Below are 14825 nucleotides of genomic sequence, written 5' to 3' on the forward strand. Positions count from 1 at the left end.
CATACAATTCTGTGTGCTTTTCTATAGGTTTGGCAAGTGTGTGTGTTTTCTTTTTAAAATAATAGTGTGTATAAGCATGCAAGTGTTTATTCGTGTATTTTGATCCAATGCATACCTCCTAACATTGTAAGTTTGGGAATCGAAACAGGGAGTGCGTGGCTCCCACTGGGGCATGCCAAATTCCCCTTAGGCAGGTCTAACATTTTCAAAGTGCAATTATGTTATTTAAACTTGTTTCTCTTCTAGTAACTTTTTGACATAGAAATCACAAATTGCAGCATAATATTTGCAAGAATAAGAACAATGTAACAAAAAACAATATAACAAAGAAGAAAGTCACCTGTCTGAATGACACCTAAAATCACTGTAGGTTAAGAAATTAAAACATAAATCATAGATGTGCTGTCAATTGGCAAAGGTGCCGTTGGATGTGAACACCAATGTATTTTTGATCCACTTGGAAATAAGTGACACTTTAATAACTACACCTCCTACAGAGTTATACTGTTGAAGAACAAAATGTATATAAAGAGAAAAACTTCCAATGTGAAACTTGCAAGGAAATCTTATTATTTTAGAATGAAGAGCAGATTGGGCAAACGGTAGCACATAAGCCTTGTTTGAGTTCTATACTTTTGATCTAAGTCACTTTATTATCTCTAGACAGAGACACCGAAAATCACACTGCAATGAATATAGGAGTGCTGAATGATGGGGCTTGCTGTGCTTGTGTTAGTGTCACTTAAGGACAGAGATGGATGCATGCCTCTGATATCCTTCTCTCAACCAAGGCCAGGTTTACCTTTTAATATAAGAATATATTCATTTACAAATAACCTCATTTCTATTTCCTCTTTATTATTCAACATACATTCCCAAGAGAAACTACAAGTAGATGATCATTTTTAATCCTAACTTCCCTCCCCACAACTAGTTGAACCATGGGGATACAATGCGTCTGTTCCATATCTCTAGCAGAAACCTGTAACAGACGCATACAACAGTTTTATCCAATATTCTCCAGGCTGCCATGCCTGAAGGATCCTCCTTTACGGACTCTGGCAGGGATATCTCCCAAACCATGGGCAACCTAGACATGGGTATGCTACATTCTGCTAGTCGGGAGGAGCAATTGAGGACTAAACATTATATTCGGTCTGATGGGAAGAAGGGTTTAGGACTAAACATTATATTCCATCTGTTGGGAGGAGTTGTTTAGGACTAATCAATATATTCTGTCTGTTGCTGGCCTCTATAGAACAATTTCATTATATGGCAACAAAATATTTACAGTACTATAGTGAATAAAAGGGAACACAAACATCACAGAACCAAAAATGAAAATTCTGAAAATAGAAATGTAGCAAGTATTAAATGGACATCTGCTGTGTCACACTTCATTAATTTAACGCATCAAGAAGCTTCAAATAAACTTTTTTTCAACCAACAGATGTCATATTGTGTTTAAAAACCCATTGGAATGAATGGGAAAACTCTGTTATAGATTAAAAAATAAATAAAACTGTGCAGTTTTACCTTTGTAAAATCCATAGTTAGCCCCAGCACTATACTGGTGCTCAATGAAGCAGATGGAAAATAAGCATGGGCTCAAAGCTGGGCCGGAGCCTCTACAGTCACGGCAAAAAGTTTTGAAAATGACATAAGTATTGGTTTTCACAAACTTTGCTGCTCAAGTGTTTTTAGACCTTTTTGTCAGATGTTGCTATGGTATACTGTAGTAAAATTACAAGCATTTCATAAGTCTCTAAGGCTTTTATTGACAATTACATTAAGTTTATGCAAAGAGTCAATATTTGCAGTGTTGAGCCTTCTTTTTGAAGACCTCTGCAATTCGCCCTGTCATGCTGTCAATCAACTTCTGGGCCACATACTGACTCATGACAGCTCATTCTTGCCTAATCAATGCTTGGAGTTTGTCAGAATTTGTGGGTTTTTCTTTTTCCAACCACCTCTTGAGGATTGACAAGTTCTCAATTGGATTAAGGTCTGGGGAGTTTCCTGGCCATGGTCCCAAACTTTCGATGTTTTGATCCCTGAGCCACTTAGCACTTTTGCCTTATGGCAAGGTGCTCCATCATGCTGGAAAAGGCATTGTTCGTCGCCAAACTGTTCTTGGATGGTTGGGAGAAGTTGCTGTTGGAGGATGTTTTGGTACCATTCATTATTCATGGCTGTGTTCTTAGGCAAAATTGTGAGTGAGCCCACTCCCTTGGCTGAGAAGCAACCCCACACATAAATGGTCTCAGGATGGTTTACTGTTGGCATGACACAGGACTGATGGTAGCACTAACTTGTCCTTCTCCAGACAAGCTTTTTTGCAGATGCCCAAACAATCTGAAAGGGGATTCATCAGAGAAAATGACTTTACCCCAGTCATCAGCAGTCCGATCCCTGAATGTTTTGCAGAATATCAGTCTGTCCCTGATGTTTTACCTGGAGAGAAGTGGCTTCTTTGCTGGCCTTCTGGAAACCAGTACATTCTCCAAAAGTCTTCGCCTCACTGTGCGTGCAGATGCACTCACACCTGCCTGCTGCCATTCCTGGGAAAGCTCTACAATGGTGGTGCCCCAATCCCGCAGCTGAATCAACTTTAGGAGACAGTCCTGGCGCTTGCTGGACGTTCTTGGGCAGCCTGAAGCATTCTTCACAACTATTGAACCGCTCTCCTTGAAGTTCTTGATGATCTGGATAAATGGTTGATTTAGGTGCACTCTTACTAGCAGCAATAGTCTGTGAAGCTCTTTTTGTGCAAAGCAATGATGACTGCACATGTTTTCTTGCAGATAACCATGGTTAAGAGAGGAAGAACAATGATTTCATGCGCCACCCTGCTTTTAAAGCTTCCAGTCTGTTATTCTAACTCAATCAGCATGACAGAGTGATCTCCAGCCTTGTCCTCGTCAACGCTCCCAGCTGTGTTAACGAGAGAATCACTGACCTGATGTCAGCTGGCCCTTTCGTGGCAGGGATGAAATGCAGTGGAAATGCTGTTTTGCCTTTGGTGAGTGGAGAAGATTTGGAAAATGTAAATGGACGTGAGGGAATTTAAATGTGAGCCTGAACACACTTACCCAGGAGTACCAAACATAATTTCAGTGGAAGTGGAAGCACAAATTATTACAGAAAAATGTTAACATGTTTCTCAAACATAGATCTATATTACAAATAAACAGGTAATCTATATTACAAATAAACAGGTAATCAATTACACAGGTGGATTAGATGGACATATGTAAATTGAAAGGTCCAGTGCTCCTTGGAACTCTTCATGTGTCCTTTATTAAAAAAATGTAATCTCGTCAGCTATAGATATGAGTTGTATCAGTATAACTTGTGTGTAGGGAATGGTAACAGTTTTTCTGCTGACCTATGTACAAATTACAGCAGTGCACCTCTCTTCTCAGAAAGTGTTACTATCATAGTACCCAAGTCTTGCAGAATTCCCAAAGCAATTGTCTTATACGCTAAGCAAGAAATTAATAATCATTTTCCGCTTATTTAGCTGCAGTCTTTTAGGCACTTGAGAAAGTAGAATTGATTTATTAAGAAATTAATAAAAGCAAATAAATGCCACAAGTATAGTGGAAAAGTTTTATTGTGTACGGAAGAGAACACACTTCCTTCAAAGTTTTGTTTCTCAAATTGCACGTTTAATATAAAACACATTACTGTGTGGCTACTGGTTACTGTTTTATTGTCAATAGCGATGAGAATGGTGAATATTTAATGAAAAGTTGAAAAACTAGTTGTAACAGTACCTCATAATCCGTTTTCAAAAACTCATCCAAGATCATTTCGTAAATTGCTGGTCTAAGCCGCAAATCTCCTCTTGGCAGATACTTGCTGATTGCCTATGACAAACAGAAATATGTAACATTTAACTCAATCTGTAGGAGACATGTGATACAGTCATGGCATATACTGCACAGTTTAAAAATATAATAGGCGGTTTATTGCATATTGTATGATATTCTTATATCAATATTTTAAACATTTTGGCACTCTAGTTAGCCTATATGCTTATTTTCTACAAAACCTGAAAATAGTGTATTATAATCACTTTATTTAAAATTGTGTGTAAAACACAGTATCACTAAATATGATCATTTTTTAGATTAAATTTAAGGCTACTCTTCTATATGTAGTTTTTTTTAAAGAGATTTGTTACAGACTAAACCTCCTTAGCAGTAAATGCAACAATCAGGTCTACATGGTATATAACACTTGGACACAGGAGTGTGCAGATGTGTTCCATTGCAATCAGGTACCCAGCTTTTTATTCTTTACCTGATAGAAAATGGAACAAAACTGCACGGACCTCCATCTAAGTTTAACATGATTTAATACAAGGTATCAATTACAGAGCAAAATGAGTACTTTGGTTAGTAAAATCTATAGATGTACATGGATTGCCTTTATTTAGTGAACACATTACATAGATACACTCAAGTTGTGATCCGGCATCATCTCAGACATCCAAATTACATTTCATCTTCTATCACTCTAAAAACATACTGGTAGGTTATTGGCTTCTAACCAAAACAACGTGCGTGTGTGTGTTAGGAAATTTATGTTGTAACTTTCACTGAGGCATGGACTAATGGGAGTCATTAAACCGTCTCTGTAATGCGCTACGTAATATGTAAGCACTATATAAATAACGGATAATAAATAATCTTAATCCGTTCTGGGTTAACAAATCATCCTGTAGAGATTGTGTTAGAAAAACTCCTTAGAAAATAGGCTAAAGACATGTACTTTGAGCGGTATATTTTATGCGGTGCATTACTGCGGCAGCCGAAAGACACAGGACCAATAAATGTAAGAATATTAATTAATGTTCTGTCTAGCATTCTTAAAACTACAATAGGTATTGCAGCAACGCTAGCTATCGTGAGCAAACTCAACATTTGGCCACCTTCCAGTGAACACAGCGCAAGTCAACATACAGAGTGTAGATATTGAAGAACCTGTACATACACATATGCTGTTACTGTGAAATAATCTATACTTTTGATAAAAGGGGTTTATTCCTTATGTTACTTTATTTTTACACACCTTTATTATTTGTTATTTTACACCTATTCATTTATAATGGCATGCAAACAAATGCGTACAAGATACTACATAGGCATGACTTTACACTCAAGATTTAGTTGGGTATGTTTGTTATAGTAGACAATAACTGAAATATTCAAAATTGACAAAAAGACAATTTCAAGGGGTTGACAAGCACTACTTTGAATAAAACAATACAAAAGAATGTCTCAATGAAAAAAGACTAGAAGAGACACCTAGTGGCATACAAGAAGAAATACAAGTTTGAATCAATACTGCGAATACTTGAGAATAATACTTTACATGTGATACTTATTGTTAAAAAATGTAACTAATATATGCTTTGCCTGCATATACCTTAGACAATGAATTATTTACAATAAATAAAAGCAAAATTCAATTTGTTAAATTTACTGTTGAGTATTTGTACATACCATAAAGTAAGGGCATATGCATCATGTTTTTGTTTTGTAGACTATTGAGACTATGCCTATACTGCAAGATTACCAATGAAGATTATTATTAAATTGATTTACTTATTTAATGCTTACAGCTTTCCTACACCACAGCGAACACATATTTCAGGACATTACAATTGATAGGATATTGATTTCTGCAAAGAAAGGTTTTCACTACGTAATTATAAGAATATATGTATTTATACCATCTATCCAGAAAATGAAGGAATGTTGCCTAGCTGTTGGTGAATACTGTTCGTGCCCTAGATGTTTGACAGCTTTAAAAGTGTTCCTCACGCAAGTAAAAAATATCCCTCACCTTTATATCCTTTTTCATTTTATACTTCCCTATTTGACAGTCCTCGGTTTACACACTCCAATTACATATATTTAGGAATGACCATAATTGTTATTAACTCTGATTGACATTCTAACAGAGTTCTATTATAATAGAATAAACCAGTGGTTCCCAAACTTTTGCTGTTCGCGGCACCCTTAGAGTCTCCATAATTTTTTCAAGGCACCCCTCCAAAATAATTACAGAGCATTCCAGTTTAATAAGTAGTTGGGTCAAAAAAACGTAATAAGTATTTAGGTCAGGACAGAAATACTTATTTAGTTGTATGCAAAAATAATACACATAAATCCAAGGGAAAAGAATATTGTTTTTAAATTATATTTCTGTCGAAGAATAATTTACAACTAACTCAAGGCGTGCCCCCCTCTGCATCCGACCACTGCGTGACCCCCTCCGCATCCGACCACTCCGTGACACCCTCCGCATCCGACCACTCCGTGACCCCCTCCGCATCCGACCACTCCGTGACCCCCTCCGCATCCGACCACTCCGTGACCCCCTCCGTGACCCCCTCCGCATCCGACCACTCCGTGACCCCCTCCGCATCCGACCCCTCCGTGACCCCCTCCGCATCCGACCCCTCCGTGCCCCCCTCCGCATCCGACCCCTCCTTCATTCTTTTGCCCCTCCATTGCTGTTTCTTATGACCATTCCCCTCCGCTTCTTTACTTACCATACTTGACCTTCTTTCTTCTATTTCTTCGGTCTTACCAATTCGATGGTGCCTGGGACCCAGCATCCTCTCTCCTGCCGCTTGTCACTGAATGTTGGTCGTGATGACGTCACGCCCGACATTCAGTGAGAAGCGAGGTGGAAGCTGGGTGGGTCCTGGGCGCCGCCGGATTGGTAAGTTTTGTTTTTCTCCTCCTGCAAAGGCACCCTTGTGACAGTGCCGCAGCACCCCTGGGAGCTGCAGCGCACATTTTGGGAACCGCTGGAATAAACCATTGTTTCTCCTAATAGAACAGGTGAGCACTACAGATAGCAGTGTGTATTAGACAACTGACCACCAGTCTAACCAGTCCTGGCAGGTGTGGGCAATAACCTCCAACATTTTCATTGCAAAGTATTACACTGCCCCCACCCGACTGCTTCTTAATGCCACCAGTCTGGCAACATTCTCTGGGGAGAACACTGAATGCCCTAGGATCGATCACCCTATAAATGCAATATTTATAACTAGAGGTTCCAGTCATTGTAAGAAGTGCATTCAATCCACTTTAACAGCCAGTTCAAGAGTAGGCCATCAACACTGCCATTCCATATTCTCATTATCCTTACAGTAAAATAATTTTGTACTATGGTGATGGGAAATGTTCTTTGCAGGTGAGAAGGGAGCTTTGTGTCTGGTGTAAAGTCCTGGGTTTGAAAAGCTTACTAAATAAATCTTTATCTTGGAGAAATTTATACATAGTAATTAGGACACCTAAGATGCCTTTTTCCAAATAGACACTTTTTAATCTTATATAATGTAACTCTTATAATTTACTAACGTTGTCAACCTCAGAAAACACTCAAGTTATCCCATGTTCTTCTTCTATAGGAATACTCATATTCGAGATGCAGTCTGCCTAGTGTCTTATGCAGTGGTAAACTTACCAAGGTGTAAAACTATATAAACGTATATAGTGGTAAAACTATGGATTTATGACCCTGTATGCATCCCAGGATGTAATTAGCCTTTGCAGCAGATAGCTTGCACTGGGTACTGCTATTCAGCTAACTTCCTAAATCCTTTTTCATTTCAGATTTCCCAAATTGTAACCCATTTAGTGTGTAAAGTAGCATAATTGTTACTATGGCACAAGCTTAAATTTATCTATGTTAAACTTTATCTGCTATTTCTTTCATTTCTCTACATTTTACATTTCCCTAAAACCTTCTATAGTGACATTCTCTTTCTCTATATAGAACAAAATAATAGAATCACAAAATATTTTAGGCACTATATAGTAGTTAAAATAACAGTACTATGTAATGATGGAAGGAAGCTGCTGTAACAGAAAAAGTTGTGCAACTCTTAAATGCAAGAAATAAAAAAAACTGAACTTGGCTGCACTCATACATCGTACCATATAGAGTATAGTTTGATGTATATACCTTTAATCTGAAGACAAATATAAGGTAGAAACCAATTTAGTAAATAAAGGGTATACTAGTTTAATGTTCAGCAAATGACATCTAAAAACACAACAGGCAATACAAAAACCAATAAGAATCAATATGCATATAGCAACTCTGACCAGCACCAAAGGACCTATATGCATCAAGATGGCTAATTATGTGGAAAATAAATTAATAGGCGTGTAGAGAGTAATTGTGGAACAAAGTTAGTCCCTCCTGTCTCTCACTACTCCCATAGTGCAGCTGTCTTACTTGAGTGCTCTGGGAAAGGAGTTGTATTATTCACCACCAAGAGGTATTGCTACCGAAAGGTGGAAATACCTTCAAGTTGCAAGTACTAGAGTCTTCCTTGACATGTTTTAGAGCATGGATCAGCGCTATCTTCAGAAAGAATTGAAAAAGTCCCAGTATTTAGGTAAATGCCATCTAATCATCGGAGGGCATTCATTAGAAATCTGCTGTCTTTATGTGTGTGTTGCATCTGCCTAACTGTTGCTATACCTGGCAGACATTGCCTTCTGTCTCTCTAAGCTTTGAACCTGTTCCATCCCTGCGGTTTACTATGCCTGGTACCCTGAATCCCTCGTCAATAAACACTATTGACTCATACATAAATCGTAGTGTCAACTGCTCAGAACAACTAATTTTAAGGGACAGGAAGAGGATTCTAGACTGTAATCAGAAAGCGGAACCAGACATGATAGTCACTCTCTTACAATGCCAAACAAATTATGCAGAGTTGGGAAGATGGCAGGCTGAGAGGGGGAGGATTAAGACGGGGAACACCCAGGGAGTGGGGTCAAGTAAATCATTACTATTAATAAATCATAATGTTTCAAAAACCTTATATAAAAGAGCTTGTTGTGCAACAAAGTTGACTGTATATTTGTTATCAACCCGCCGGCTACCCAAACACTACTGGAAAATAGCAATGGTAAAGACGAATTTTACATAAAAAGTACAGTTTGGCTGCCCATGGCATTAAAGAGTTCCGTAAATTAGTAACAGATTAAGAATATCTTTGGTCTTTACTGAATCTATGTGTCCAATTCCTGTAGATTATGCTTTTACTTTAATAATTCTCCATATTTAATCCCCCATTGACATCTTTTATTTTCCATATGCTTCATTCAAGGAGTCGTACAATGAAATACACAGTGAGACAGCAGCTAAAATACTTCCAATAGACAGCAGTAACTTTACTCCAAACTAATTATGAAACACCCAAAGTTTATATTTTATTACATGATTTATTAATCATGTCTCCAATCATATACTTGGATGATTTTGAGCAGTATTTCATATAACATTGTATAGTTGTACTGATGCTTCAGCTATCTTGGTATTTCATTATGTAATACCTGTAACGGCAGAATTTTCAGAACTATAACATATCTAAGATTTCTGAGATCTGTGACTTTTAAAATGTGATTGTAGTATTAAAAAAAAAAAAAAAAAACAAGAGAGTTGATTACTTCACTCTTATACACCTCACCAACACTGTATGATTTTTATTTTTTATTTAAAGACCATATTTAAATGGTCTTATGGACTCATGACATAATGCAGCATAAATTCAATATTAATATATTCTATATACACAGCTAGATATAGCAACTATAAACAAGTGACAAGCACAGCTGCCAGAACAACAACACCAAGGGTTAAAACAAGAAAGGACTAATAGAGAGCAGCCAAGATGTATTCTGCATGCTACAGCTTGCAAATGAAATAGATACCAGGCCCAGAGGGGCATACATCCCTGATGCCTAAGACTTCAATAAAAAATAACAAAAAAACAAAAGACGTTTAATCTCCATAGGTGAATTATTCATTTTCAAATGCTCTGTGCTATGAGTTGAATGTGTTATTCATAGAAACTGATATTTCATCTCCTAGGACTACAGACCAGGCTGAAGTGGCCAGGAACTTTCAAAGTGTCTCTCAGCAATGGCTCCACAAGCTTAAATACAAACTCAAGTTCTTTATTTTCAGTTTACTAAGCACTAAAACAAATAATAAAAAAATTCAACAGAATATATAAATCATATCCACTACTCTTTTTTTACTCTTTGCAGCTTCAGTGGCCTTACAGATTCAAGCCTCAGAATCATCAAAAATAGGTGAAAAATATTCTTGCTATTTTTTTTTTGTAAAAATAAAATTAAAAAAACAACAACACATTTTTACATTTGAAACAATAAAATGATTACAGAGAACAATGCTTTTACTAGATTTTTTTAAATAATTTGCTACGCTTTACAATGTATTTGAAAACAAAAGAAAAGTGCTGTACTATATTGTCTTTTGTTTCCACATCCCCGGTGGTCCTAATTGTCATGGCTGCACTATCTCAAATGATTTTATTCACTTGTACACATTTCATTACTTTAAAGGAGTGCACCTTGGTTTCACCGATTCTAATTTGATTTTTGGAAGCCAGACCGGGAGTCAGACCGCTCCCCCACATAGGTTGCTGCATACTTTGAAAAAGGAGACTCAGAAAGGCTTTAAATGTGAAACCCCAAGAAACACTTGTTGGTAAACTGGCTAAGGACTCCCCTACAGGAGATGACTTGATGTTGGCAGGTGAGCTTATCCCAATCTAAAAAAAAATGAGCCGTAATGGCTGGCAATGTGCACAGCCGGACATCGTGGTTAAGTCAGTGCAGGCACATCACTGAAAACTGCATCTCCCCCACAGTGATTTATATATTGTTTGTTTCAGACTGCTGGACTGTTTTCCTTTGTTTTCACACACAGTGGACTTAATTGTCCTAGCTTGACTCTCTTAAATTATTTTATTCACTTGTACACAATTCATTAATTTAAAGGAGCACACCTTGGTTTCACGGATTCACTTACGTATTTGATTAGAAAACCACCCCAACCCACAAGATTTTAGATTAACTGATACTTTAACTTTATACGTGCTCAAGGGTGCAGCGACCAGACCGTAGCCTTTACTTTCAATGAGATGCATTTATCCCCATCTAGAGAATCACATCTAATTGCACACAAGCAACAATGTAATATAAACTTTTCAATGGAAAAAGGAAATACAGTACCAATATCCCCTGCCTCAGTGACTTATTTGGTATACTTATTTGGAAAGTGTTATATTGGTTTATATATTGGGAACATGGTAGATTTTTTTATTGGTGGCAATCCCTTCTCTATCGTCTCACTGTCTGCGCCACCCTTGTTTTATTATTAAAAAGGCAAATAATTTAGGGAGTAATCCAAAAAGGACAGCAGGATATGACATTTTTACTTGTGCTTCCATGCAGTCCTACCACAAACCATCCACACAGAGCCACTGGCTAAATGCAGTTTGGGGGAGAGCACCAGGGCCGCCAAGAAAGGGGGGAGGGGCAGGTACATATTACCTGGGCCCGGTCCTTCTGGAGACCTATCTTTTTTTTTTTTTTTTTAAAGTACTATTTTTTTTTTCTCGCGGGTGTCGCACACGCGCACTTGCGACTTTAGGGAGGGTCGGTAGTGGCTAAATCCCCAGGTACCTTCAGTCGCCAGATGAACAGGTCATGTGACTGCAGTGGTCACATGGTACTCAGTGCTGGCGGCCTGCTGAAGATCTTCCAATCCTGTGTGCTGTGTAGTGGAGAAGAAAGTAAGAAGAAGGTATGGTGGAGAGGGGGCATGTGCGACTATAGGTGCTGGGCAGAGAGGGGGCAAGTGTGATTAAAGCAAGTGGGCAGGGGGGGTAAGTGTGATTAAAGCAAGTGGGCAGAGGGGGGCATGTGTGAGCAAAGCATGTGGGCAGAGGGGACATGTGTGAGTAATGCATTTTTCTGTATGAGGGTGGCCTATTGTTTTTCACCTGCTAGACACGCCCCCAATTATGCACAGCCATGCCCTTAATTGTATGAGCACGCCCACTTTTACCATGCTCAACTATAAGGGGGGCCCCATGAAGTTGCTGTAACAGGGGCCTGAATTCCTTTTGGCAGCCCTGGAGAGCAAATCTGTGTATACATACTGCTCGAACAGGTGCATTTGTGTAACAAGGTTGTGATGCATATCGATATTTTTTGCTGGTTTATAAATGACCCATTTGTGGTGCAATTATGACTAGTCCATCATCTTTCTATTCTCAGTTCCTTTGTCTCCTCTTATTAAGTTGCTTCTCATTTTAAGCTGCTGTTCCCTTGCTGATGTTATTATAGGTTTTGAAAAGTAGTACTTAGCAAGCAATTATGGTAAGCTTTGCCAACCCTGTTTTGTATTACTGACTGCAGACCTAGCACTGCTTCTACTATCAAACACATGTGGATAGAACACTGATTAACTTAAGCAGAATGTGAATTGTCTCCATTACTTTCAATTCTTAAGCAATTACTATTAAGAAAATAGCTGCATAAACAGTTGCATATCTTTCTCTGCTATCTAGGAAGTTCATCTGATATTGAAATGATTATGTAGTTTTGTGTTCCTAGGTGTAGACTAGTGATCAAAGCCCTCAAACGTGTACATTGTCTCAAACCTACTGTACTTGCATTGTAGCATCACAACACAGAGAATAGTAAATTGTTCTTAAATTAGTGCAATAAATCATGGGGTTAGTAAAGCACATGGTGTACAGAGCAATGATGTACAACAGCAACCGAATATTACCATTTTACAGTCTAGTCATAAAAATGAAATCTAATGTGATTGGTTGCCATGGGCTATACTGTAATGTTGCACTTGCACTATTTTATTAAATAAGCTCTATATCAATTACACTATTATTTTGTGTACATATATAATGCAACATCTCTAAAATAAATACAAATCACCACAGGAAAACCTTTTCTTGTGAGCATTACCTTAAGTTGCCCTATTTTCTTAAACCGATACACTTCATCTTCCCAAAGTTTCATATTTTTGCCAAGTATTTTCTGACACTTTCTAAAGGGAAACAAAATGAAAAGAATTGTTACTTGGAAAGACAGTTTGTATGAGATCTATAAATTCAACTCCCTGTTTCTACAGCAAACATGAAAATATAGGGTTACCCCACGGAATGCATGAAGGTTAAAATGTTAACCACATACCAGTAATTACATTTTAGAAAAAAACATTTTGATGGGATGAAATGCAGCAAAATCTATCTCTGTCAAGATTAAATAAATTTGTTCCTGGATATATATTTAACTAGCATGTGTCCTATTTCGATGACTGATAAATACATTAAGAAAAGTGTTGTGTTTGTGAGAGTGGTCTTTAGTAAAGGCTCTTCCTACACATTGGGATAAATGTTCACTTTCAAGTGACCTTTACATGGAGTGCCTCATTCTCTCCCCGTAGAGTACAAGATCCTTAAACTGTGCTAATGGTGGGATAGGCAGCTTCACGCTGAGGGCAGCCTAGCCTGAAGCCAGGCAATTTATTTTTCTTAAGTGGCTTGCACTGTCTAACAATTTGAGCTTGACTTTAGTATATCTGGTTACATCTTTTATCTATTAATAAGTACATTCTGTTTACATCAGCAAGAGGAGGGGGGGGGGGGGGCGGGGGAATCACACAAGGTCATGTGCTCTCAACATTTGGACCTGACATTAATTTACCAACCTTCATAATAATAATTCTCTAATATTGCATTAGCAACTTTGTGGTTAGTTCAACTTGATGTGGCACTTAGAAGTGCAGGAACAGTCCACAAAACCCATGTCAGAGTTGTGCAAAAAAAACCAACAAATTCAGTGTGCATTAGTGGATCACATGTACTCGGGTACAGTGCTTACTCAGTATAAATAAGCGAGCACCTTGAAGTGACAGCAGTGATGTGACAGCTCAAAAACCTTAGAGGTTCTGTTAGCAGATAATGTACAGTACAAGTGGCTTAACCTTAAATATAACACAATGTGTGCTGTGAGCATGTATACTATTAAATTCAATCATAATACAGTTTGCACAGTTCAAATCAGTGGTCGAAGTGGAAAATTAGAAGTGGTGGTAGGGAAAACTCAACTGAACAGCTGGGGGCCACCTAGGCCCCCAGAAGCTTTAGGGACTTTGATTGTTTGAAATTTTTTTTTTTAACACGATAGTAAGTTACAATAAATAATTTAAACACTTTAATAAAACAATAATATAGAAATATTAATATAAGAAGTTCATTTAAGACATGTTAGAAACTATACACAATTACATTTTTTTCTTATGGTGCTGCAAGAGTAACAGTTTTGCAAATATCATTGTCTTTTTAAGTGCTGAATCAGTCAGTGAGTAAATTGTATCTAAAAGAGGTACAATGTAATAGAACATGAAAGACCATTTGCTGAGGGTCCCTCAAAGGCACAGTATCAGTCTGAGTTAGTGACTCTGGTTTGCTGAAAGTGTCATTCAATAGATATAATCCATATTGGATGTTACAACTGATTGACTGATGACCACTGACAAGATATTTAGAGAACAAAGCAGTTTTTTACAGGTAGTCAATCCACCAGTTTATACAAAGCAGAAAGAACTCTTATATATGAAGCAATTATCAGCTTGTCTCCAAGTAACATATATAGTGTGAACTTGGGGGAGCAGGCACACTAGAAATTATTAGTGTGTCATAAGTCACAATTTTACCATGTAACACACCTGGCATGAACATTAATCAAAAGTAACTCTGCATGGCAGAGCTGATAAGAGAATTGTAAAGACGATCTGATAGACAAGGACATTTGTAGAGACTGTCTCCACGCAGCTTATTCAGTGATAGGAATGCAAGAGCAGTGCAATCAAATCTCCCTGACATGCATTTACATTAACAAGTGCAGAGTAGTCTCTGCAGTGTCGGGTAGTAGTGGAGA

General features: G+C 37.8%; 1 protein-coding gene across 1 annotated transcript in view; it reads right to left on the minus strand.

Annotated features, from left to right (window-relative positions):
• The window catches only part of VPS41 (VPS41 subunit of HOPS complex), a 199865-nt gene that overhangs the window by 55486 nt on the left and 129554 nt on the right, over positions 1-14825 (minus strand). The window contains exons 16-17 of the mRNA XM_075212579.1: positions 12849-12930; positions 3780-3872 (exon numbers count right to left, since the gene is read on the minus strand). Coding sequence (XP_075068680.1) covers positions 3780-3872; positions 12849-12930 — 175 coding nt within the window. The remainder of the gene's footprint in view (positions 1-3779; positions 3873-12848; positions 12931-14825) is intronic.

Source organism: Mixophyes fleayi, chromosome 5, assembly GCF_038048845.1.
Source record: "Mixophyes fleayi isolate aMixFle1 chromosome 5, aMixFle1.hap1, whole genome shotgun sequence".
In the NCBI taxonomy this organism is placed as follows: Eukaryota; Metazoa; Chordata; class Amphibia; order Anura; family Limnodynastidae; genus Mixophyes; species Mixophyes fleayi.